The sequence below is a fragment of the Drosophila sulfurigaster genome, chromosome 3 (genome assembly GCF_023558435.1).
Source record: "Drosophila sulfurigaster albostrigata strain 15112-1811.04 chromosome 3, ASM2355843v2, whole genome shotgun sequence".
In the NCBI taxonomy this organism is placed as follows: Eukaryota; Metazoa; Arthropoda; class Insecta; order Diptera; family Drosophilidae; genus Drosophila; species Drosophila sulfurigaster.
In genome coordinates this window covers 48,299,454-48,323,087 of record NC_084883.1, presented here as the reverse complement: position 1 = coordinate 48,323,087, position 23,634 = coordinate 48,299,454, and the positions used below count along the sequence as shown (strand labels likewise).

The window sequence follows — 23,634 nt, the reverse complement described above, 5'->3', positions numbered from 1 at the left end:
ATCTCGGAGCAATGCCACAGAATCTCACAAACGATATTGAGTTCATTTGAAGAAACGAAGTACTGTTCCGCAACGTTTCTAGATGTAAAACGGGCATTCGAGCGTGTCTGGCATTTAGGCTTGCTTTACAAGCTCAAGTCCATCCTACCAGCCCCAATCGTCCTGCTGTTAAAATCCTACTTATGTAAACGCCTATTCTATGTTAGATGCGAATGGGCCGAGTCAGAAATCTTCGAAGTAAATGCAGGTGTCTCCCAGAGAAGCGTGTTTGGCCCTATCTTGTATACCCTTTTCATTGCAGACATTCCAGTGCTTGAAAGAGAAGATCTCGATATTGCAACATACGCAGACGACACAGAATTTTTTTTCATGGAGAAGCATCAGCAATCCTGGAACTACAACTCACAAAACTGGAACCGTGGTTGCTAAGATGGAATGTCGTCGACGACGAAAGCAAGTCAGCGCACATAACATTCGCAACCCGCCCTAAAAGCTGCTCGGAGGTCCGACTCAAGGGAACTACACTGCCTGCCACTTGACAGAAGACTAACCTGGGCAGAACACATTAAAACAAAAAGAAAACAGCCGAGTCTGAAACTTCGGCAAATGAGGTGGCTGCTGGGCTACAGATTCCAACTGAGCCTTAGACTCAAAGTCCTGTTGTACAAAGTGGTACTCAAGCCCATATGGACGTACGGGATTCAGATGTGGGGCACAGTCTCAACTTTTAACATCTAAATACTGCAACGCTTCCAAAACATTACTCTGCGAAGACTAGCCAAAGCACATATCTATGTAAGAAACCAGGTGATCCACTAGGACCTTGACATTCCAAGCGTAACCGAAGAGGTTTAAAGGCATGCTTTCAAATACCAGGAGAGACTTGATCGACACTGCAACCCGCTGGCCGTTAACCTGCTTGACAATAGCCAACATCGCCGACGTCAGAAAAGGCACCACCCCCACTTAATCTTCCCTTTAGGCCACCCAGGGAGTGGTAGTAAACTTTTCTTGTAAATATCCACTATATATAAAATAAAAATAAAAGTATTCTGTCATTCCCTTCGCCAGCAGTCACACCTCTGATGCAGTGAGTAAGAGGCTGCGAGCACCTGGCTCTACCAACAACAACAATACGAACAGCAGTAGACATCGACAGAGAGCAACGGTTGCTGGAACTGCCAGGCGGCATCTCGTCGTTGCTCTCATCGATAGGAGGGAACCTATCGGGAAAATGTCTGCAGAGCGGGGGCGAATGGAGAATGCCAATGCCAGACAGCCCAATGCCTACCTTGGAAGGCACGGGTTGGATGAATGGAGAAAAGATCCTGACATTCAAGGACGACCAAACTGGACTGATTATCGAAGGGGGTCACGTTGGACGTGGTGGACAGGAATAACATTCCGTCCATGCCGAAGGCAAAGTTCCTGCTCTCTGTGCAGGGCGAGCGGGCGCTTCAGCTGCTTAAGAAGCAGAACCCAGACATTCCGACGAGTGATGGGTCCGTGCTGAAGGCTGATGAACCTTTACCCAGTGATGGGTAGCATGTGATCATACAGATCAATAAGGAGGCCAAGGATCTGCTGTACAAGCGCAACGGAAAGATGACATAGGGCTTAGGGAGCACACGCTGTACCTTCGCCTCAAAAGCGCCATCCGAAAAAATAGACACACACTCGTTGAGGTCTTGGAAAATAAAGGTTCAGAGAGCATGACCGACGCCACCCTGCACATCAACTTGACGGACGAGAAGGAGGAACTGTCCATGCAGACGGGCCCCCCTCGAGTTTGCAACCCTCTAAGTCGATAACGAATTCGGCAAAGCTTCTTCTCGCTCTAGAGGAAGGGTCCGCCTACGCGGCTTTAGTTCATTAACCGTGGATAGCGTCGTGTAACACGGTAGCAATCTATACGTCCCGACAATGGTAAGTGGATCGAGAACTGCCATCCTTGTAAGGAAGGGGTTACAAGCTCATCTACTGCCTAATTTTAGCACTGACGATCTAACCATGGTGGTGCTGGAGAGCTGTGAAGGATGTATTCTTCTAGCATCCTGCTACGTGGCCCACGACGGACTCGGTCCACCGGAAGAGCTGCGGAGATTGGTGGACATGGTCATAAGTTCGCTGCAAAGTGATTCGGACTTTAATTTAAATATCACAATAGAATTATTACATAAGAGGATGAAAGTGAATTTTGAATAAAGTCGGGTCTATTGTCTCGTTGTTGTTGTTCCATTCTGGGGTCCTGGGGAATCCGAAACAAAAAAAGATGGGATTATCACATTGACAACGGTTACAATGAAAATGCCAATGACTGTGTAATTATTAATTCTGTTCGCACGAGAGATATCCTCCTCTTTTTTGATATCGTATCTGTAATTCCATATAAGTCCGACGCCGACGCCAATCTACTTATATACAAAATATTAAGTGAGATGAGATAATTATGGGACTACCAATTTGACAATATTGCAAGTAAGTAACACACCTGGAATATGATGCTCAACGAAATTAAAGATAAACTGATAAAAAAATATGCAGACTTGGTTTCGGTCTCCAGCACATGACGCAGTTGATTCGCATTCGCCGAGAGCAGCGCCAAGTCCATCATACCCTGTGCCAGTGTCTTCCTACTCTGGTATACATTTAAATCGGGATATTTTTCTTGCTTCTCTTTATCGACCAGAAGATCAGCAGTTTTGTTATTTAAATCGGGAGATGTTGCACCACCTTTAAAGATGCCTTGCTCCTCTTTATCGACCAGAAGATCAGCAGTTTTGTCATTAGCTTGCGATTTATCAGCGCCCTTTCTTTTACCCTTTTTACGAAATATTTTACTCATTTTTTAATGAATTTAAGACAATTACTAAAAGTCTAAATGAATTTCTTTGTTTCTTTACGGGCTCTGTGGTCGTATATCTTTGAGTAATGCACTTGATAATAGCACTTGACGTGTTTGTGGGGAAAATGAAAACTCGTGCGCGTTTAGCAACCGCGCCTCACGTTATTAACCATGCAACTGACACTGAGCAGTTACAATTCGCCCTTATCAAGGTATCAAGGTATCAAAAGTATTGAATCGATATGAAAAGTTACTCGAACTTAAAGTAAAATAAAAAGTTTCAACAAACTAAAATCGGTCTACAAGCAATTATCAATAAACTAAGATATAGCTACTCAATTGATTGCTAATCAAAATAGGGCACTACAGGAGCAGATTGCTTAGTTAAAATTGCAGTTCACAACTAACACAAGTACAGTTGGGAAATATAAAACCAGAGTTATGAATGATAACTCTTAACAGAAGATATATAGGTGCGCTTACAATTTTAAGGGACAAAGTAAAGGGATAAAGTAATGCTATATTAGCTAGATTTCGCTTACAGAGATAAGCGCCCAATTTATATTATATAATTCAACAAGAATTGAGTGTTCTGAGACAAGGTAAAATGACCGTGCTCGAATACTACAATTAAGTCAACAAAAAACTCACCTTACTGGTGATCAAAACAATCATGACCAATGTCATAACTGAAATGAAGAAAAAGAATAGAGATAACGCCTTGCGTATTTTTATTACTGGATTAAACGGTTCTTTGTCGGAAATATTGTTTTCTCTCAAACCAGAAAATTTGCTCAATGCCTTGGCGAAAGCCCAAGAGCTTGAAGCAAATCATCAAAGAGAAAATTTTGCTTACAATTATTTTGCTAACATATTGCAAAATAATAATGACACAAATCCAAAAGTTCAGGAAAAGAAAGTTGAAACTTTAAATCAGAATAAAAATAAATATAACAATCAAAACCGTAATAACAATAATAATCTACGTTTTAATCAAACGGTTAATAACCAAAACCAGAATTGTACAACTTCAAACTGTACAAGAACCTATGGAAATGGATCCATCCACTCAAATTTTAAACAAACCATATTATCAAAATCATTCTTATCCCAGGAAACAAGAACCTGCTTCTGTTTCTGTACAACAGCGTAATAAAGTAATGCGCATCAATAACATTGATGAGAACAATTTTTTAGAAGATCAGGGGACAACTCCCATTCATCTTCAGAATAGATAAGAAAAATAATAAAAACCTATAGATACTAATTGATACTGGTGCATTATATTGCAATAAAGGTATATATATGTAATAACGGTGAATAATTGGCAATCAAGAAAGCAAGTATATCGATATAGTACACCATTCAAAATATGCCATAGACGGCACAATGTACCAGATTGTCGGCCAAAGCAACTAAGACCCCTAGTAAGTAGGCGTTTTTGCCCATACAAAAGTATTTCTCTAATAACTTCCACAATTTTTATCTGATCGCAACCAAATTTTCAGGAATCATAACTAGTATAGTAATTATTGTATATACCAAAATTCGCAACTAGCTTTAAAATTAGGCTTGTTATTCAATTTTTTTGATTTGCGGGGGCGGAAGTGGGCGTGGCAAAATTTTGAAACAAACTTGATATGCGTGCAAACATAACAAATGCTGTCGAAAAAAATTATAGCTCTATATCTTATAGTCTCTGAGATCCAGTGTTTCATACGGACAGACGGACAGACACACAGACGGACAGACGGACATGGCTATATCGTCTCGGCTGTTGACGCTGATCAAGAATATATATACTTTATAGGGTCGGAGATGCCTCCTTCTACCTGTTACATACATTTCCTGCCGGCACAAAGTTATAATACCCTTCTACCCTATGGGTAGCGGGTATAATGAGGTAAAAGAGTTTTCGTTAGGTATAACAATTCTTTATGTGAATGATACGGTTGTAATGACATTTTGTAATGTTTAATATAAATTTTAAAAATTAACAAACACTTATGGATTATATGCATTATACGCAATGTGAACGATATACCGTCGTGCCGGCAATTAAATGATCTGTTCAAGATCAACACCAAATTGAAAGAGCATGACACTATTCCTTCGATTGCTGCCAAAGCACAGTGGTTGCGCCCATAGGCCAAAATTCAAAAAATCGTCATTACCAAAAAATTACGAAAAGAAAACAAATTATCTCAAAAATGTCCAAGCACCTTAATGGCAAACGGGACTTTTTTTTGTCATACTAAGGTTGAATGGGAGCTATAGGATATAGTCTTCCGATGTAGCCATTTTTTTTTACTATCTATACAAAATATTTTTTTAGATTTTCTAAACGGGAAATATTTATGGCAGCGGCTCCATACAAGCCCAGCCACTGTGCAAAGGCAAGGGAGCTCTGCTGAATGGCCAAGTGATCACTAATGCCAACGTACAGCATCCGAGATGAAATATCTTGCGCTGTTGTCATTAATGTTAATGCACTTTTCTCCCACTCTCTCTCTCTCTCTCTCTCTTACATCACAGTGTCCAGTTGAGTGCGACTCTCTGGCTATGTTTGTGCTTTGACCGAAAGCTCTCTCTCTCTATTGAAATTTTGTTCCTTAGCATGCTTCGCCGAGTCATATTAAAAATGCTAATGCTTAGTATGAAAGTTTATCTGTAAGCACACATATAAACGCACATATGATACACACAGTACATACGCAAGTACTTAAATGTAGGTTGATTGTGTGTGAGTTGTATTAACTGCACTTGGCTTTGTTGCAATTTAATTTGATAACATCAAAATTCTAAGAAATTGCTCTACGTTCAGATAAACAAGTAAGAAAGTTACAGTCGAGTGTGAGATACCCGCTACCCATTTTTAATAAAGGCAAAATATTGCGGTATTATTTTCAAAATATACCGAAAATACTAAAAAATACTAAAAATGTAACAAATTGTATATGTCGTATATCGATATAGTACCGCATTCAAAATATACCATAGACGGCACAATATACCAGATTGTCACCCAAAGCAACTAAGACCCCTAGTAAGTGGGCGTTTCTGCCAATACAAAAGTATTTCTTTAATAACTTCGACAATTTTTATCTGATCGCAACCAAATTTTTAGGAATAGTAATTATTGTATATACCAAAATTACGCTTGTTATTCGATTTTTTTGATTTGCGGGGGCGGAAGTGGGCGTGGCAAAAATTTTAAACAAACTTGATCTGGCGGACATGGCTAGATCGTCTCGGCTGTTGACGCTGATCAAGAATATATATACTTTATAGGGTCGGAGATGCCTCGTTCTCGTTCTGCCGGCACAAAGGTTTAATACCCTTCTACCCTATGGGTAGCGGGTATAAAAATTTGTTTTAGCTGGTTTGTTTGTTTTTTGGTCAATCAGTTTGCCTGATAAGGCTTAATTGACATATAAAGAAGTCGTCTGGACATATGTATATTCGATATAGATTTAATAGTTTAGCAAAAAATAGTTGCTTTCTTGCCGCTGTGAAGTGAAGTCAAATTGATAATGAGTAGAAAAAGTATTCGTGAAGTACAACAATCCTTTGCAGAATCTCTTGGATTTGGTAATGAGACCATCTGGGACCTGTGAGTATTGTGCACGAAATTTGCGAAGAAACAGAAATGATCTGTATTAATAGAAGTACATTTTATTGTAAGATAATTTTATTCATGTATAATATAAAGTTTGTCAAATGAGCAATCCAAAATATTGAAAAAAAAGATCCGCATCCTTATTCCTGATCCTGAAAAAAATGACAAACAATGTGCAGTATTTGCCAGAATACGACAAACTTTATTCGATGCAGTTTGGGAACAACGTAAGTAAAGATTTCCCCACAACAGTTAATGTGGTTTATTGTATCGTAAATTCACAGGGAAATACACAAATCGCCAGTCGTTAACATCGATCTTTTATGTGCTGGTTGCCACCGATGAGACGGATGAAGATGATGCTATAAATTCCACAAAATGGTCTTGTCATCCGGTTTTTCGTGCACGTCGCTGCGTTTGTAAGCATGTTCGATTTTTATACCTTCACCCATAGGATGGAAAGGTATTACAAGAAGAAGCAGTCATCTTCTCCAACCCCGTATTGAAGATATATTCTTGAACAGAAAATAAATATGAATATTTTTATATTTAGTTAGTCCTGTAGAATATATTGATACACAGCATTCGGTATATTTTAGTATTTTGTTAGTCCTGTATAGTGAATTAATATAAAAAATACAGCTTTTAGTATATTTTTTGTATTTTGATAGTCATTCATAGTATATTGATATACCAAATATAGCTTTTGATATATTTTTCGTATTTTGTTTGCCCTGATATACTAAATACAGTTCTCGTCATATTTTAGTATGTATACCCGCTAGGGTAGAAGGTACCTATAGGGAAGAAGGATATTATAATTTTGTACCTGCAGGAAATGTATGTAACAGACAGAAGGAGGCATCTCAGACCTTATAAAGTACATATGTATATATATTCTTAATCAGCGTTAACAGCCTAGACGATCTAGCCATGTCCGGACAGACGTCCGTCCGTCTGTCCGTATGAACACCTTGATCTCAGAGACTATAAGAGATAGAGCTATAATTTTTTTTATTAGTATTTTTGGCATCTTACAGCCGAGCAGACTCCATTTTAGCTTTCCTTCAAGTTTATTATCTTATCTGCAATTGACTAAATCGATCGCCCTATAGCTGATATCAATGGACGCAGCGTCGATTGCTGCCTGATTTATGTGGACGAAAATGGGCGTGTCTATCAGAATTGGGAGTCCTATGTGACCAGCAATCAGCTGCCCGAAGGCATTATGGTGACACCTCCTCGAGGCGTCTACAATCTTACATTGCGAGGCGAAGTCATCTTGCAATCCATGCCAACGCCGGCATCTTCAACGGAAAGCAAGGTACTTGGTGCACTCGACATTACCTTGGCAGTGGGTGGCTTGGGAGCAGCAGCTGTGCCCATAGCTGGACTAGCGCTCACAGTCGCTGCACCCGTTATGTTGGTAGCTGGCGCTGTTGGTTTAGCAGCTGCTGGCTATTCGACAGCACGAGCTGGCGCTCAGCTTGTGGATCGCAGTCAGCACGAGCAGTCAATCAATGTGACAGATCGCACGGCACGTGGTCAATGGCTGAGTGTGGTGGCAGGTGCTGTTGGCCTTGGGGCTGCAGGTGCCACAAGTGCGGTGACAGTGGCCACAAATGCTGGCCGAGAAGTGGGCGCCGTAAGTGCCATTTCCTTGCAATGTATTTGAGTTGAAGCGTTAACTAATCTAACTATCCAACTACAGATTGCTCAATTGACGGTCAACAGCATGAACATTTCATCCATTATGATATCAGCCACGGGCTTGACGAGTGGCGTCATAGATTTAATACTTGTAAGCTGTAGTATTATTATTGTTTTGATACATTATAGAATACATTATTCATTTGCAGAAACATCAGGATGGCGACGATATATCCACCATGGATGCTCTACAGTTGTCTGCCTCGCTCTTCCTCTTCACGCACAGCGTCTACAATTTTAAACTGGCTTCGACTATCATCAATGATACGGCCAACAATCGAATTGGCTCGTATCGTGAATCGCTAAGCAATCAACAGAGGTGAGCTAATTAATCTCAATTGGAAAGGTGTGGTAGGTAGGACCGGCTGCCCCTATTAGGGGCGAACCATAGACTAGTTGAGGTTTGTAGCTATGCCGGTGGAGGGTATCTTCGTCTCAGAAGTCGCACAGCATAGATGCTGGACATCTACAGAGAAGATGCTCAAGTGTTTCCTTAGCTCCGGACTCGTTTCATTGCCTGCACTGATCGCTGTTCATGATACCCATCTTTACAGCATGGATTAGCCTTCAGTCTTTCCTTGACGTATTTGGTTAAGTTAGTGTTTATTGAAGCACACATCAGCCTAGCAGTTTTGCACGAGTTGGTATTGCGCCAGCTCTCGTCCCTCTGACGCCTAGAGCGTACTTCAATTTCCCTGCATATAGATCTCTGGGATATCAGCACATTGCACATATTGCCAACATGAAGCCCAACCTCCTTTGGCAAGAGTGTCCTCGATTTTGTTGCCATCGATGCCCTCGTGGCTTGGGATCCAGTAGATGCGCATTACTGCAGATGCATTCAGCGACTCTATTGCTCTTCTACTTTCCAGGACCACTTTGGACTTGACCACATCTGAGTACATTGCTCTTATTGGAGCCTAGCTGTCAACAAAGATGTTAATCGAGTTGTACTTTCGCAGTATACCCCGAGCCACTTAGCCTTACCTAGCGAAGCCTTCCGACTGGAAGATGCTGCAATGGTCAGAGAGTTTGTAGAAATGTTTGGAATCGGGTTGGTACCGATTCCTTCGTCAATCTTCGACCAGTCGGTGAAAAGGTTTAGGGCTTCGAGAATGCATACCCCTTCCCGCCAGCAGCCCGGTTCCACATATACCGTGTTAATATGGTCAGTACAGGTGAGGGGGATAGCATAGTCCAAGTCTAGACTAGTCTCCCTACTAATAAAGTAAGTTACATTACTGAAGCAAGGGTGGTTATACTTATGTCGCATAGGTAATTAACTTGGGAGCCCGTCTAGTAAATTTTTGTAGCAGGCTATTCACAACCAGATTGCAAAGGAGTGGAGAGAACCCCTCCGTGGGTAGTGTTATCTCGCACATCCTTTGTAATAGTCGAATCGCCCCACATTATTAAAGGCGCCTGAATTGTCCAGAAAAGCCCCCTAAGCATATTCTTTGAAGTGGTCTGCCTTTTGAATGGATGCTACAAGAGCATGGTGATTGGGGGCCAACAGATGTAATGAATTGCTTCTAATATGCATATCACGAAGCTTCTCCAAAGTTTTTAGCAGGAAAGAGGTTAGGCCGATTAGGCGGAAGTCATTTGAGTCCTCATGGCTGCATTTGCTCGCATTCGGCAGGAAAATGTTGTAAGACGTCCTTCAAAGAGTGGTGATATGACACCATGCGGCTTACCATTGTCGGGACGTATAGATTGTAATTAGGCGACGTAAGCCCTGAGACCGTGTTGCCCGACGCTATCCACGGTTCCTGGACCAAAGTCGTGTAGGTGGACCCTCAAAGTGTGTGACCTTGGCGAGTCGTCTCTTGGTCCGAGACGGCTAAGCTCGAGTTGTTGATTGTAAAGGAATTGTTACAACTGATTTGTAGACTTTTGGGTAATTTTATTCTTGGGAGCCCCCATAGTGTTTTCAGTCTGACCGCCAGACACCTCGTACCATGCATTCTGCTTCTTGTTTTCAGACAGACAAGTGCCCGATAGACAAGAAGCAGATTCCTCAGCTAGGATCGGCAGTACCTTAAACGTCGGCGCATAGTAGAGATCTGCTACCCGATGACAGTGAGGCTTTGCAGATCCTACCCAGCCAACACCATCGGGGAAGTTCAGTAGAGGATTTTGCCAGCCTCAATTGGAAAGCAATTAAAACTTTGTCGGCGTAAATATTAAATGGTAATCCCAAGTACCGAATTTTATTTTCATTTAGTGACTGAACCTATTTTGAGTACGCTATAAAGATGAAAATGGAAAGGCATACAAATAAAGTACTTCAACTCAGTTATATAATGTTCTTGAATTGATTTCGATACTTCCCCAAGCTTTATTCTGTGTGCCAAGCTGAGCTATCAACTATAAATGATCTTTGTGGAAAGATATGAATGAATATTTCTCTTGTTTTAGTCATTTTGATTATACAATTTTTTTATTTAGAGAAAGCTGAAACAAAAACGTCCATTAAAATATCATTTTATATTTATAATTCTCACGTTCCGCATACTGAATTGTCCTTTCAATTGCAGACGTACGATTGACAAGGTGGTCAAGGAGACGATCCGAACAAAAGGCGTTTCTACGGCCAACATGGACATTATACGGAATGTGAACGAGATGCCATCGCGACAGCAGTTCAACAGAGATTTCAATCGCAATGGCATACGCCCCTCATTCGCAGCAAATGGCCAAGGTGTTGAGCTAAATAATCAAGTGTTCACAAATATGGCGGAGTTGTGTATACAGGATAATATTGAACCCGATATCCTTCGTCAAGTGACAAATCCCATGCCCGAGTCATTTGAGGTCTCCGCAGCCAGTGGGAATAACATCTGTCTTGTTGGCAATAACGGTGGTCGAGTTTTCACTGGATCCTCGGGAATGACAGAGTCAACCGCAAATTATGCGCCGGAGAACACAAGAAATTATGCTGACGGCGTACGCATTTTGAGACTCAGCAGTCTGGTGATTAATAATGTTGCAATTGAACTCTCTCAGTTCGGAGATGGTATTTTCACACGGATTATCAGTGCCGAGAGTTTTGAGAACGCTTTGCTAATGTTGGCCGACAATCTGAATGATAATGTGATGCAATTTGTGCTCAATTTGACGGAGACATTTATGCATATTTTTTGGGATGAACTCAACGATTTGCTAAAGTTTTACATACCGGCAGAGTCGGTGCTATATAGGATTGGTACTCATATATTGGATAACTATCGTTATTTAACGATAGACCATTTACAGCTTTTTACTAGAGAAATCCTTGTGGCCGTTAGTTATTATTTCACTTCACTAAATCCAAACAATTTCCCAGGATTGCTAACCAAGTGCAAGGTGTGCAATCATTTCTATAACATTTGCGACGTGTAAGCGAAAAAAACGATGGAAACAAGCGCAAGAATTAATTAAACACAATGTAAAGTTTCAATAAATATTAAACGATTATTCTTTTGATACCCGCTAGGGTAGTAGGGTATCATAACTTTGTGCCGTCAGAATATGTATGTAACATATACCAAATATTTTTACACCATTCGGTATATTTGTGATATTTTGTGGTAGATTAATTTGGTATATTTTGAGAAGAATACCACAAAGTTTTGATTTTATACAAAATAGATAGCGGGGTTTTTACTTGTTATAAAATACATAAATACGCCACGCATAATTTTGGTAATGGTAATAATAATAATAATAATAATAATAATAATAATAATAATAATAATAATAATAATAATAATAATAATAATAATAATAATAATAATAATAATAATAATAATAATAATAATAATAATAATAATAATCAACTGTAAATATAATAATAATTTTCAAATAATGACCTTCTTTATTAAGTATTAGGTACAGCAGGAAGAAAATAGTATTATAACAACACAGGTAAAAAATGTATTTATTTGGGCCAAACCTCATATTAGTTTAAGGAGTTTATGTGAAGTTTACTATTGGGTGAACGTTTTGGCGAACCCTTGACGCTTCAAACGCCTCAACGGTCTAGCTGGTAGGAGTCTCTTAGGGAGTCTGCTTCTATGGGTTAGCATCCTGTCACTATATCGGCTCGTGTGTCTGCCAATGTGCTCCTCTACAGAATGTATTTTTAGATCGCGGTGTAGGGAGGATCCACTCACGTACCAAGGGCAGTTTGTAATTTGTCGTAACACCCTATTCTGCAGTACTTGGATGCGTTTGTAGTTTGATTTGGCAGCAATCCCCCAAATCTGCATTCCATATAGCCAAATTGGCACTATGCAATGTACGTATACTGCTCTCTTTGCCCGAAGAGATATTTTGCTTCTTTTGTTGAGCAGCCAGCGTAATTTCTGTAGCCTTTGGCCACAGTTCTTGGTGACAGCGTTTAAGTGTGGCGCAAAAGTGAGTCTCTTGTCTAGAACGATACCAAGATATTTCGCAGAAGTAGGTTGTTCCAGTGTCACGCCTTCGAAGTGAATAGCCGGAGTGGTGGAGATTAATCTTTTTAGAGTAAAACACGGGTTTACTGTTTTTGTGGAATTTACCTTCAGATTCCACATGCTGCACCAAGCTGCCAAGTAATCCAGATATCCTTGGAGTCCGTTTGCAGCTTCTACTTGGCTTGGAGAGTTGTATAAGACAGCAATCTCGTCCGCATAAGTTGCAATGAGAGCCTTGGAGGGATCTTCCATATATGCCCCCATTGGGATGGGTAGGTCATAGGTGTATAAGGAGTACAGCAGTGGTCCTAGAACACTACCCAGCAGGACTCCAGCTCTCATGTTGCATGATGTAGAAAATGAGTCTCTGACCTTGAATTCGCATCTATCCATATATGATTTTAAGATTCCATAGAATGGAGCAGGTAGCACCATTTTTATTTTACACAGAAGGCCATCGTGCCAGACTCTGTCGAAGGCTTGTTGCATGTCTATAAAGACTGCGTTGCAGTACTCTAAGTCGTCAAACGCTTGCAGGATATGTTTTGCCAGCCTGTGAATTTGTTCCACTGTACTGTGCCCTTCGCGAAAACCAAACTGGCGCTCCAGATGTGACGCTCTCTCATGACATCATGCAGTCTATTGGCAATAAGTCGTTCAAATACCTTCGATAACGATGGGAGCAGGCTTATTGGCCGATAGGATTCTGTTTAAGCTTCTGGTTTGCCTGGTTTATGAATCATCACAATCGTAGCCAACTTCCAATGCTTTGGAAACACCTGCATTCTCAGCATGGCATTGAAAATGTTTGCAATAGAGGGAATAGCCTTCATTGGCAAAACCTTCAACGTGCGATTGCATATCCTATCTATGCCAGGTCCTTTTTTGGTATTTAACAATTTGATGACGTCACATACTATATCTCCTCAGTTCTCACTGGCTTAATGGGAAGTGACATTTGCAGAGCCATCTGTAGATGCTGTTGCGTGATCCTGACCTGTTCCATTGAGGTAAAATCGAATGGAGTGAATCGAGCTTCTAAGTGGACTGCAAACGCATTATCTTGTTCTTCTTCATTTCTGGCAAGGCCACCACTAGGGCACTGAACTGGAACCTGCCTGAAGGGTTGTCTTTTCAAGGCTTTTGTGCATCTCCAAAGCGAGTAGTTGTCGTCAACCGTGTAGTCTAATAATGCCAGTTTTTGCTCGAAGAAATCATTCCTTAGCTGCATATACATATATAGTTTTCAACTGCCTTGTAGTCCGGTACCACATTAATCGATCCCAAGGGTCTTGAGAACGTCGTTTATCTGCAAGAAGTTGTTTGGCTTCCCTTGTGAGGCTAATTCCGTATTCGATTGCATCTGGTTGAGCGGAAGGTGGATGCAGCAGCAGCCCTGTGTATGGAGTCAGTCAGTATATCAACTTACCTTCTATGTCATTTCCAGAGTCCAGGGCTCGATTTAATTGCCATGAGCCTTCCAGATGCTGTCTAACATAAATGCTGGCAAATTAGTGTGTTTTGTAATGAGCTGAGGAGAAGTAGTGACGCTAACGGTGACGACAAGGGCTAGGTGATCTGAATCAAGGTACCAGCTCTGTTTTATATTTATCAGCAAATCAGGAATTCCATGATATAAGGCAAAGTCACTGCAGGTAGGCGTGTGGTTGTGAACATATGGGTACCTTGTGGGCGATCCTGTAGCAAGAACTTTGTCTCCGCAAGCAACGACGGCTTCTGATAGTTTGCGTCCTCTGAGTGAGTTGTACATATGTGTCACCCCACATCCAGTGTCTAGCATTCAGTCTCCGCCAATTAGATATCGTTGACCGCTAGCACGAAGTATGTCAATGAAGTCTCTTTCTTCAAGTCTATTTCTCGGAGTGCTAGTATAAGCACTAACCTCCACATCTCCTAGTTCAGTAGCAACTTTAATTGTTGATTGATAGTAAGTGTCTCAATAATTCTTCGAGGAAAGTGGCGTAGAGTACTTCTTACTAAAACAGCTGCGCCGCCTCTACTGTGATTGTTGTTCGATGGCTTGTAGGCGGGATTGAAGGCATATGCAAAGATTTAGACTGTTTGTCCTCGGTTGAGCCTAATTTCAGACAACAGAATAATGTCAACGTTATTGCTGTGCGCAAACCTCTTTGGCTTTTCCAGCTATGCCGTTGACATTCCAAATAAGAATCTTTAGTGGATTCATTGTGATTCTGGAACGTTAAACTGGAGCTGTTAGCACAAGGCTTAACATTAATGAAGAAGATATTGAGTTTGCCATCAGTATTTGTTCTTGATTTTGGGTTGTGGATTTGTAGCACTTCGTAGCCAAGAGTTTTGAAGTTCTCCGTAATGTCGCTTGTTTAACGTGCTATGGTGCAGACCTTTTACAACGATTCTATACGGCTTGTCTGTTTTCATTTGGTAGGTGTGAAATTCCTAGCCAACGTTATCCTCATGGTCCACAATGGCTCTGTAGGTATCACTGTCTTTAGGGAATATTCTTATCGTTTCGCCTTGATTGACCTTAACGATAACTTTGTCTCTATTAGCAACCTCATCTATACGTCCAGGAGCAGCCTCATCGTTATCATTATTGCTAACTCCTGCGTTTTTCACTGTGACATTAGTATCACCTACAGTTGCTTCATCAGCATCATCTGTTTCCTCATCCATGTCCAACTAAGCGAACATGTTGCTTGCCTGAGATCGATTGCTCTGTGTCAGTAGAGCAGCACTTTTGCTGGTGCTTGGCTGATCACTCTCAGCCGAGGGTAAGCGTGAGCGTTCATGACCATTGAACGCCCTCTTATTCTTAAGGGGAGACGACAATGGTTGCTTTTTTCTTTTGCCGGTTAAACACTTTTGCCCGTTTACCAGTCTAGTTGCAGCTGCACTGGGTGTAGCAGTATAATTGGTAGCAGAGCTGTGATGGGCATAACCACTACGGCTATCATTGGCTATGCCAGAACAATTGCTGCTAGTTAATGCAGCAGCCAGGTTGTAGGAGCTAGTTGTGGTAGTAGCCATGGAGTACGTGGTGTTGCTGGTAGCTCTCGTAAATGTTAATGTGGTAGTGGTTGTACTGTTGTATTTTGTTTCTTGTTGTAACGCATAAGGCATATTACCAGAAACATGGTGTATTCTTTCGTAAACAGCCTGCTTGTTTCCAAGTATGGAGTCAGAAGAAGTGCTACGATCCATTAGACAATTGTAATATTTAATTTCTTAAATATTAGATTGTCAAAATTTGCACTTGGTTTGTAGTTTTGCTGTTGTTTCAAGCAAATGTGGCAGCAAAGCAGAATATCTGACAGAGATAACGGCACATGCGCAGCAGCTTGCCCGTTTGGGCAGGCGCACACTTTGTTGTTATTGTCTTTGTTATCACTATTACCGACATAGACTTGAGACGATGCCTTAAAATAGAATATTATTAGTGAAAATCATAACTTGTACACTCTAAAATTGGATTTCATTATCGTGTCCAGATTAAGGATGTTTGTTTACTTACTTGGTTTGTTTTAGATGGTTTGTTTGCTTGTTTGGCCAATCAGTTTGCCTGATAAGGCATAATTCACAGTATATAAAGAAGTCTTCTGGATATATAATTTAGTTGCTATCTTGCCGCTGTGAAGTGAAGTCAAATTAATAATGAGTGGAAAAAGTATTCGTGAAGTACAACAATCCTTTGCCGAATCGCTTGGATTTGGTAAGGAGACCATCTGGGACCTGTGAGTATTGTACACGACATTTGCGATAATATTGAGGATATTCAAGAAACAAAAATCTCCTGCGTTAATAAAAAAATATTTTATTGTAAAACAATTTAAATTAATTTTATTTCTGTTTGTAGTTTGTCAAATAGGCAATCCGAAATATTAGAAAAAAAGATCCGCACCCTTATTCCTGATCCTGAAAATTACAAACAACGTGCAGTATTTGACAGAATACGTCAAACTTTATTCGATGCAGTTTGGGAACAACGTAAGTAAAGAATTCCCTATACCACTTCATGTGGTTTATTTTATCGTGAATTCGCAGGTAAATACACAAATGGCCAGTCGTTAACATCGATCTTCTATGTGCTGGTTGCCACCGATGAGACGGATGAAGATGATGCTAGGAATTCCACAAAATGGTCTTGTCATCCTGTTTTTCGTGCACGTCGCTGCGTTTGTAAGCATGTTCGATTATTATACCCGCACCCATAGGTTTGAAAGGTATTAGATGGAGTCATCTCCTCGAACCACATAAAGTATATATATTCTTGATCAGCTCTAACAGTCGAGTCAATATAGCCATGTCAGTCTGTTCGTCTATTCGTATGAAATACTGGATCTCAGAGTCTATAAGAGATATAGTAATATTTGCTCCACGACCATTTCCGCCCCCGCAAATCGAATAACAAGCGTAACTATTTCAAGATTTTTACTACATACATGCAATCACAAGTTCAGCCTTCATTATTCCTGTGCTCTTAAGAGTATATTGATATGCCAAAAACAGTTTTCGGCGTATTTTAGTATTTCGCTAGTCCCGTATAGAACATTGATATGCAAAATACATGTCTTGGTATATTTTAGCATTTTGTTAATCCTGTATAGTATATTGAAATTTAAATATATTTTGTTACTCCTTTTTTATATATATTTGCCAAAAATAGCTTTTGGTATACTTTAATATTTTTGCTAGTCTTGATAGTGCATTGATATATCGAATACAGTTTTTGGTATATTTTTAGTATTTTGCAAGTCCTGTACACTATATTGATATACCAATTACAGCTTTTGGCATATTTTTTATACATAGCTCTGTATATTTTTAAAATTTTGGTATAATTTAGTATTTTGGTCGGTATATTGGTTTAGTATATTTTAAGAATAATACCGCACTGTTTTATATTCATTGAAAATGGGTGGCGGGTATCTTACAGTCGAGCACACTCGACTTTCGCTTACCTTCTGGTTTATTATCTTATCTACAATTGACTAAATCGATCGCTTTACAGCCAGTCGCAATGGACGCAGCAACAACAGCGTCGATTGTTGCATGATTTATGTGGACGAAAATGGGCGTGTCTATCAGAACTGGAAGTCCTACTTGGATAACAACGAGTTGCCCGAAGGGATTATGGTGGCACCTCCCCGAGGTGTCTACAAACTCACATCGAAAGGCAGAGTTATATTGCAATCAAGGGAAACGCCAGCAGCGGGAGCAATTCGCAAAGCAGTTGGCGTCCTAGACACGGCTTCGGCGGTGGGTGGCTTAGGAGCAACAGCTGTGCCCGTCATTGGGATGTTCTGCACAGTCGCTGCCCCAATTGTGCTGACAGCTTCCATTGTTGGTGGTGGTTGTGCTGTCTATTCGACGCTACGAGCTGGTGCTCAGCTTATCGATCGCAGTATGCACGATCAGTCGATCAATGTGACAGATCGCACGGCACGCGGTCAATGGTTGGGCGTGGTGGGTGGTGTTGTTGGTCTTGGGGCATCACGTGCTACATCAAATGCGATTAAGGTCACAAATGCCGGTAAACGAGTGGGCACAGTACGTGTTGCATATAAATTGTCTTAGTTGAAGCGATCACTAATTAAATCATTTCACAATAGGTTGCTCAGTGGACTGTTAACGGCATGAACATTTCATCCATTGCGATGTCTGCTACGGGCTTAACGAATGGTATCATCGATTTAGTACTGGTAATTATGCTACTACTATTTACCTCAAGGATATTATTGACTCTTTAATTATTCCATTATAGAAACACGACGATGGTGACGACATATCCACCTTGGATGTGTTACAGTTGTCTGCTTCTCTTTTCCTGTTCACGCACAGTCTCTACAATTTCCAGCTGGCATCGAGCATCATAGATGACACGTCCAACAAACGTATAGGATCGTATCGCAAGACTCTAAGCAATCGACAGAGGTGAGTTGACACGAATTATACTTTTAATATTAACAACAATACAAATTTAAAACTGTGATCTAAACAAAACCTAAATTGCAGACGGATGTTCGACAAGATGGTCAAGGAGACGACTCGCATCAAGGGCGTTCGTCAAGCCAACGTGGACATTATACGCAATGTGAACGATATACCGTCGCGTCAGCAGTTCAATGATCTGTACAAGATCAACACTAAATTGAAAGAACATGACATTATTCCATCGTTTGCAGCTAAAGGCAAGGGAGTTCTACTCAATGGCCAAGTGATCACAAATGCAGCGGATTTGCGTGCCAACGTACAGCATAATATCGGACCCGATATCATCGCCCGGGTGACGAATCCCAAACCGGACACTTTTCAAGGCTTTGGGACAAGTGGCAATAACGCTGCATTTCGAAGCAGTCGTTTTTTAAATCCGCATGAGATAGCGAAAAACGAACGAAGAAAACGACTGTGTCGAATATTTGAATTGGTGCAAAAAGCTCGCAAAGTTCTACCCGAACTCTTTGACAAAAAGTCTGACGATAGTATTATTAGTGAGGAAAGCTACAATACACTGTTACTATTGTTCGATAATTTCGACGATGATATAAGGCAGTTCGCTCTCCAGTTGACAGCTACATTCCTTAAGAGATATAGAGATGGTCTACATGAGAAGCTTCAGTTTTATATATCTTCAGAGTCAGTGCTTTATAGGATTGGTACTCATATACTGCGCAAGTATCCCTCGTTCACTGTAGAAAAACTGGAAAGGAAAGAGGAGAAAATAATGGATGCCATCTATGAATACTTCATATCATTAAATCCCAACAATTATCAGGGTAGATTAAATAGGTGTGATGTCTGCGGATATTTCTATCAAATTTGCGAATTGTGAAAACAAATATAAAATCTAAAATAATAAATGTGAAATTTCAGTTTCGATTTCGTTAAATTTAACGTTTGGGTGTAGAGTATTTTAATAATATTTTCTTTTAATTTGTGTGAATAATAAAACAATACAATTTTTTGTGGATCATTAATACTGTAGTTATTATTGTATCTGCTGTGGTGGCGCAGAGTTCGAAGTTTCCCCTTTCCCGTACAAAGAAGTTACAACACTCGCGTTTTCTTTTTTATACATATGTATGTATGTATGTACTATATGTATATTTGAAATTTCAAATCCTTGGACTCAAATGCTAATGAGTCGGTCGACGATAAATAATGTCACCAACATCCAACAGAATAACTAAATGCGCTTATTAAAAATCATAAAATATTAAAACAGTAAAAAAAAATTATAAATTATGTTATTTTTCAGTATTACGATCAAAATCTTAATTTTCGAACTTTTTATACCCTCTACCCATAGAGTAAAAGGGTATTATAACTTTGTGACTTCAGGAAATGTATGTAACAGGTAGAAGGAGACATCTCCGACCCTATAAAATATATACATATTCTTGATCACCAGCAATAGCCGAGACGCTCTAGCCATATACGAGATAGAGCTATATTTTTGTTTCGACATCATTTGTTATGTTTGCACGCAGATCAAGTTTGTTTCAAATTTTTACCACGTCCTCTACCGCCCCCGCAAATCAACAAAAATCAAATAACAAGCGTAATTTTAAAACTAGCGCGAATTTTGGTGTATACAATATTAACAATAATAGTTATGATTCCTGAAAATTTGGTTGCGATCAGACCAAAATTGTGGAAGTTATTAATGAAATACTTTTATATCGGGAAAACGCCTACTTACTAGGGGTCTTGTAGCTTTGGCTAACAATCTGGTATATTGTGCCGTCTATGGTATATTTTGAATGCGGTACTATATCGGTATACCAAATATATATTTTGGTATATTTTCAGTATTTTGCAGTATTTCGATATATTTTAAAAATAATAACGCTAATTTTTGTTTTATTCAAAATGGGTAGCGGGTATCTCACACTCGACTGGAGCTTTCTGACTTCTTTAGACTTAGTTCTTAGTTTTAAAAATTTGTTCTTAAAGTGGTCTTATTTGAACAACACAACAAATGTTTTTGATTTTAGAACTTGGTTTTTTTTTCAGTGCACTGTAGCTTTATTTATTTGAAATTTGATAAGTCTTGCAACAATTGTTGATGGCGATAGACACTGAATTCATTTTGAGATCCAGCCAAATACTGTTTATTTTTATGTTAGCAGCATTAACTGGTGAGCTGACCGAATTCGAATTTCTCAACGGATTTGTTTAAGCCATTGATAATTCCAGTCTGTTAAAATATTTTTCGTTTGTCAGTCTTCTGCCCTGTTGACTTGACGCAGACCGCATTGAATTCACGCTGTTGTAAACGCCGAGATTAACACATTGACAACGGTTACAATGAAAATGCCAATGACTGTGTAATTATTAATTCGGTTCGCACGACAGATTTCCTTCTCGTTCTTAATATTGTATCTGCTAATCCATATAAGTCCAACGCCTACGGCAATCTACATATGTATATACAAAATATTAAAAGTCAATGCCAATTTGGCAATACTGCGAGTGAGTAACGCACCTGGAATATGATGCTCAACGAAATGAACAATAAACTGGGATAAAAATATGGATGTTGTTGTTTTGTCTCCAGCACATAACGCAGTTGATTCGCATTCGCCGAGAGTAGCGCCAAGTCCATCATACCCTTTGCCAGTGTCTTCTTATGCTGATACGTATTAACATCTGGTATTGGCGTCTGCACGCCATTGATGTTCACGAACCCGTTACCATTATAGCCGGGATATGGAAAGCTTCGACTTGGTCCTCCATTCGGCAAGGGAGATTTTGCAAAAGGAACAACACTTCCATCCCGACTGCCGCCTCGCTTCTCATCATCGGCTAGAAGACTATCGTCAACACCAACATTATTGCCATCTGTATAGGGACGATCGTCATTTTCATCGTCATCAGTTTCAGGAACTACAAATGAAAATCAAAGGTAATCAAATACAATTAGTTAAGCAATTTATACTTAAATCATATGTGAATAGATAGGTGTAACATATTTAGTTCAATCAATACTAACCTGCTCGTGGTATACGACGCACACGTCCATCGATGTCGTCAATAGCCTCGTTGTGAATACCCTGTAAAGCATTGGAATATTTATTGTTAAAGCTTTAGTAATATTAAATGCTAAATAAACTTCGCGATAAAGTTATCCAGTATTTTAATCCACTTATTTTATTATTAGCATAAAATGCATCCTTTGTTTGTAAACACAAATCTTGAGCATTAATAAGACTAAGCAAGTAAGAAAGCTACAGTCGAGTGTGCTCGACTGTGAGATACCCACTACCCATTTTGAATAAATTCAAAATTTTACGGTATTTTAAAAATACTAAAAATATTATACCACAAAATACCCAAAATATACAGAATTGTATATATATATTGGTATATTGGTATTGACCTACACTCAATATATATTACAGAGTGCAAAATATACCAGATTGTCGGCCAAAGCAACTAAGACCCTTACTAAGTAGGCGTTTTTGCTTATTCAAAAGATTTTGAAACAAACTTGATCTAATACAAACATAACAAATGCTGTACAAACAAATTTTATAGCTCTATCGCTTATAGTCTCTGAGATCTAGGTGTTCATACGGACAGACAGACAGACAGACATGGCTAGATCGGCTCGGCTGTTGACGCTGACCAAGAATATATATACTTCACAGGGTCGGAGATGCCTCCTTCTACCTGTTACATACATTTCCTAAGGTCACAAAGTTATAAAACCCTTCTACCCTATGAGTAGCGGGTATAAAAACGTAGCGGGTATCAGCTTCCGTCACATTTGTTGATTAATTCACTAATTCATACTTGTTTCTATATGTATGCTATAAATGCATGCGTAAATTTGAGCTAGAAAAAAGCCGCAGTGAAATTAAATCTCACAATTGTGTCCAGTCTACCTATGACTAACCTGGGATTTTTTGTATTTCTTTTTATGGTACACAGACAGATACTTTCATCAAGTTCAACACTGTTTACTTTGGCAATTATCAGCAAAATCTTCATAAACATATTTATAGCGAACCTAACTAGTCGAAAGATTGTATATAATAAAATATTTAAATGTTCTAAATGATGATCGACTGGAAGATACTGTGCATTTTAAAGATAAGTTGTTCTTGTGTGATTCATGAAATATTTAATTGTAATTTAAGTTCTTTATTTACATAGTTACCCATAAAAAGTACTTAAGGTATTTTTATAGTTTATAGTAAGTTTTAATTTTTGCTCTGGTTTCTGCTTTAAAGTCGACTGAATGTAATGTATGCAAATCAGTTTAGATCAATCTAACTTACTTGATTTTTTAATTTATCAGCATCGATCTTATCCATTTGAAGTGTAATATGTTTTAGATTGTTCATTTTTCAATTAAAAATACGTTTTAACCGACAATGTAAACAAAATTTTAATGAGTTGAGGAAAAATACAAAAAGTTAAAGTGAATGAACACTTGATAATATCACTTGACAACGTTTTGACCGGGAAGCGAAAACTCATGCGCGTTTAGCAACCGCGTCTCACGCTATTAAAAATACAACCGACACTGAGCAGACCCCCAAACCTAAATCTTCATCCGAGATGAAGTAGCATTCGCTGTTGCCGTTAACGTTAATGCTCTTGGCATGCTCTCCATCTCTCTCTCTCTCGGTCTTACATCAATGTCCAGTTGGATGCGACTCTCACGTAATGTTTGTGCTTTAACCAAAAGCTCTTTCTTGCTCTCTAAAAGCCGCTTGCTAGCATGCTAACTGTGAGTCGAATTAGAAATGCTAAAACTTAGTATGAAAGTTTATTCACATAAACAAACGCACACACACACACCTACATACAAATATGCACATATTTAAAGAGTGCAAATTGATGGTGTGTAATGTGTCTCTAATTATTGTGCTTGGCGTGTTGCAATTCAATTTGATAAAAAACAATTCTTGGAAAATGTTCTAAACAAAAGTTAAGTAGACAGGAATGTACATTGTATGTATGTGCAAAAAAAATCCATATGTACAAAAAGTAAACGCTGAGTCATTAAT

General features: G+C 39.4%; 3 protein-coding genes across 8 annotated transcripts; 2 read left to right on the top strand and 1 right to left on the bottom strand.

The window, feature by feature from the left end:
- Window positions 1-2,124: 2,124 nt before the first annotated feature.
- On the bottom strand, window positions 2,125-23,343 carry LOC133841417 (ninjurin-A-like). 4 transcript variants are annotated; one of them, XM_062273865.1, is made up of 4 exons: window positions 22,900-23,343; window positions 21,609-21,654; window positions 21,102-21,502; window positions 2,125-2,411 (listed from the first exon to the last, which is right to left on the bottom strand). In XM_062273865.1, the coding sequence occupies exons 1-4, from the start codon at window positions 22,963-22,965 to the stop codon at window positions 2,214-2,216; spliced, it is 711 nt and encodes a 236-aa protein (XP_062129849.1). In that variant the 5' UTR covers window positions 22,966-23,343; the 3' UTR covers window positions 2,125-2,213. The 4 variants fall into 4 exon arrangements, with proteins under 4 accessions (XP_062129849.1, XP_062129848.1, XP_062129851.1 ...); XM_062273864.1 differs by having other exon boundaries at window positions 21,609-21,669; window positions 22,900-23,326; XM_062273866.1 differs by lacking the exon at window positions 2,125-2,411 and adding an exon at window positions 20,676-21,033 and having other exon boundaries at window positions 21,609-21,669; window positions 22,900-23,176.
- Window positions 6,296-11,850, top strand: LOC133841410 (uncharacterized). Of its 2 annotated transcripts, XR_009894302.1 has the most exons (8): window positions 6,298-6,458; window positions 6,558-6,691; window positions 6,749-6,883; window positions 7,580-8,109; window positions 8,176-8,265; window positions 8,324-8,493; window positions 10,160-10,367; window positions 10,715-10,841. XR_009894302.1 is itself a non-coding variant. In XM_062273852.1 (7 exons), the coding sequence occupies exons 1-7, from the start codon at window positions 6,379-6,381 to the stop codon at window positions 11,556-11,558; spliced, it is 1,983 nt and encodes a 660-aa protein (XP_062129836.1). In that variant the 5' UTR covers window positions 6,296-6,378; the 3' UTR covers window positions 11,559-11,850. The 2 variants fall into 2 exon arrangements, 1 of the variants encoding a protein (XP_062129836.1); XM_062273852.1 differs by lacking the exon at window positions 10,160-10,367 and having other exon boundaries at window positions 6,296-6,458; window positions 10,715-11,850.
- LOC133841411 (uncharacterized) lies at window positions 16,208-19,586 on the top strand. 2 transcript variants are annotated; one of them, XM_062273853.1, is made up of 7 exons: window positions 16,208-16,347; window positions 16,470-16,600; window positions 16,658-16,792; window positions 17,625-18,163; window positions 18,226-18,315; window positions 18,378-18,547; window positions 18,629-19,586. In XM_062273853.1, the coding sequence occupies exons 1-7, from the start codon at window positions 16,268-16,270 to the stop codon at window positions 19,443-19,445; spliced, it is 1,962 nt and encodes a 653-aa protein (XP_062129837.1). In that variant the 5' UTR covers window positions 16,208-16,267; the 3' UTR covers window positions 19,446-19,586. The 2 variants fall into 2 exon arrangements, 1 of the variants encoding a protein (XP_062129837.1); XR_009894303.1 differs by lacking the exon at window positions 18,629-19,586 and having other exon boundaries at window positions 17,625-18,146; window positions 18,378-18,519.
- Window positions 23,344-23,634: the final 291 nt, after the last annotated feature.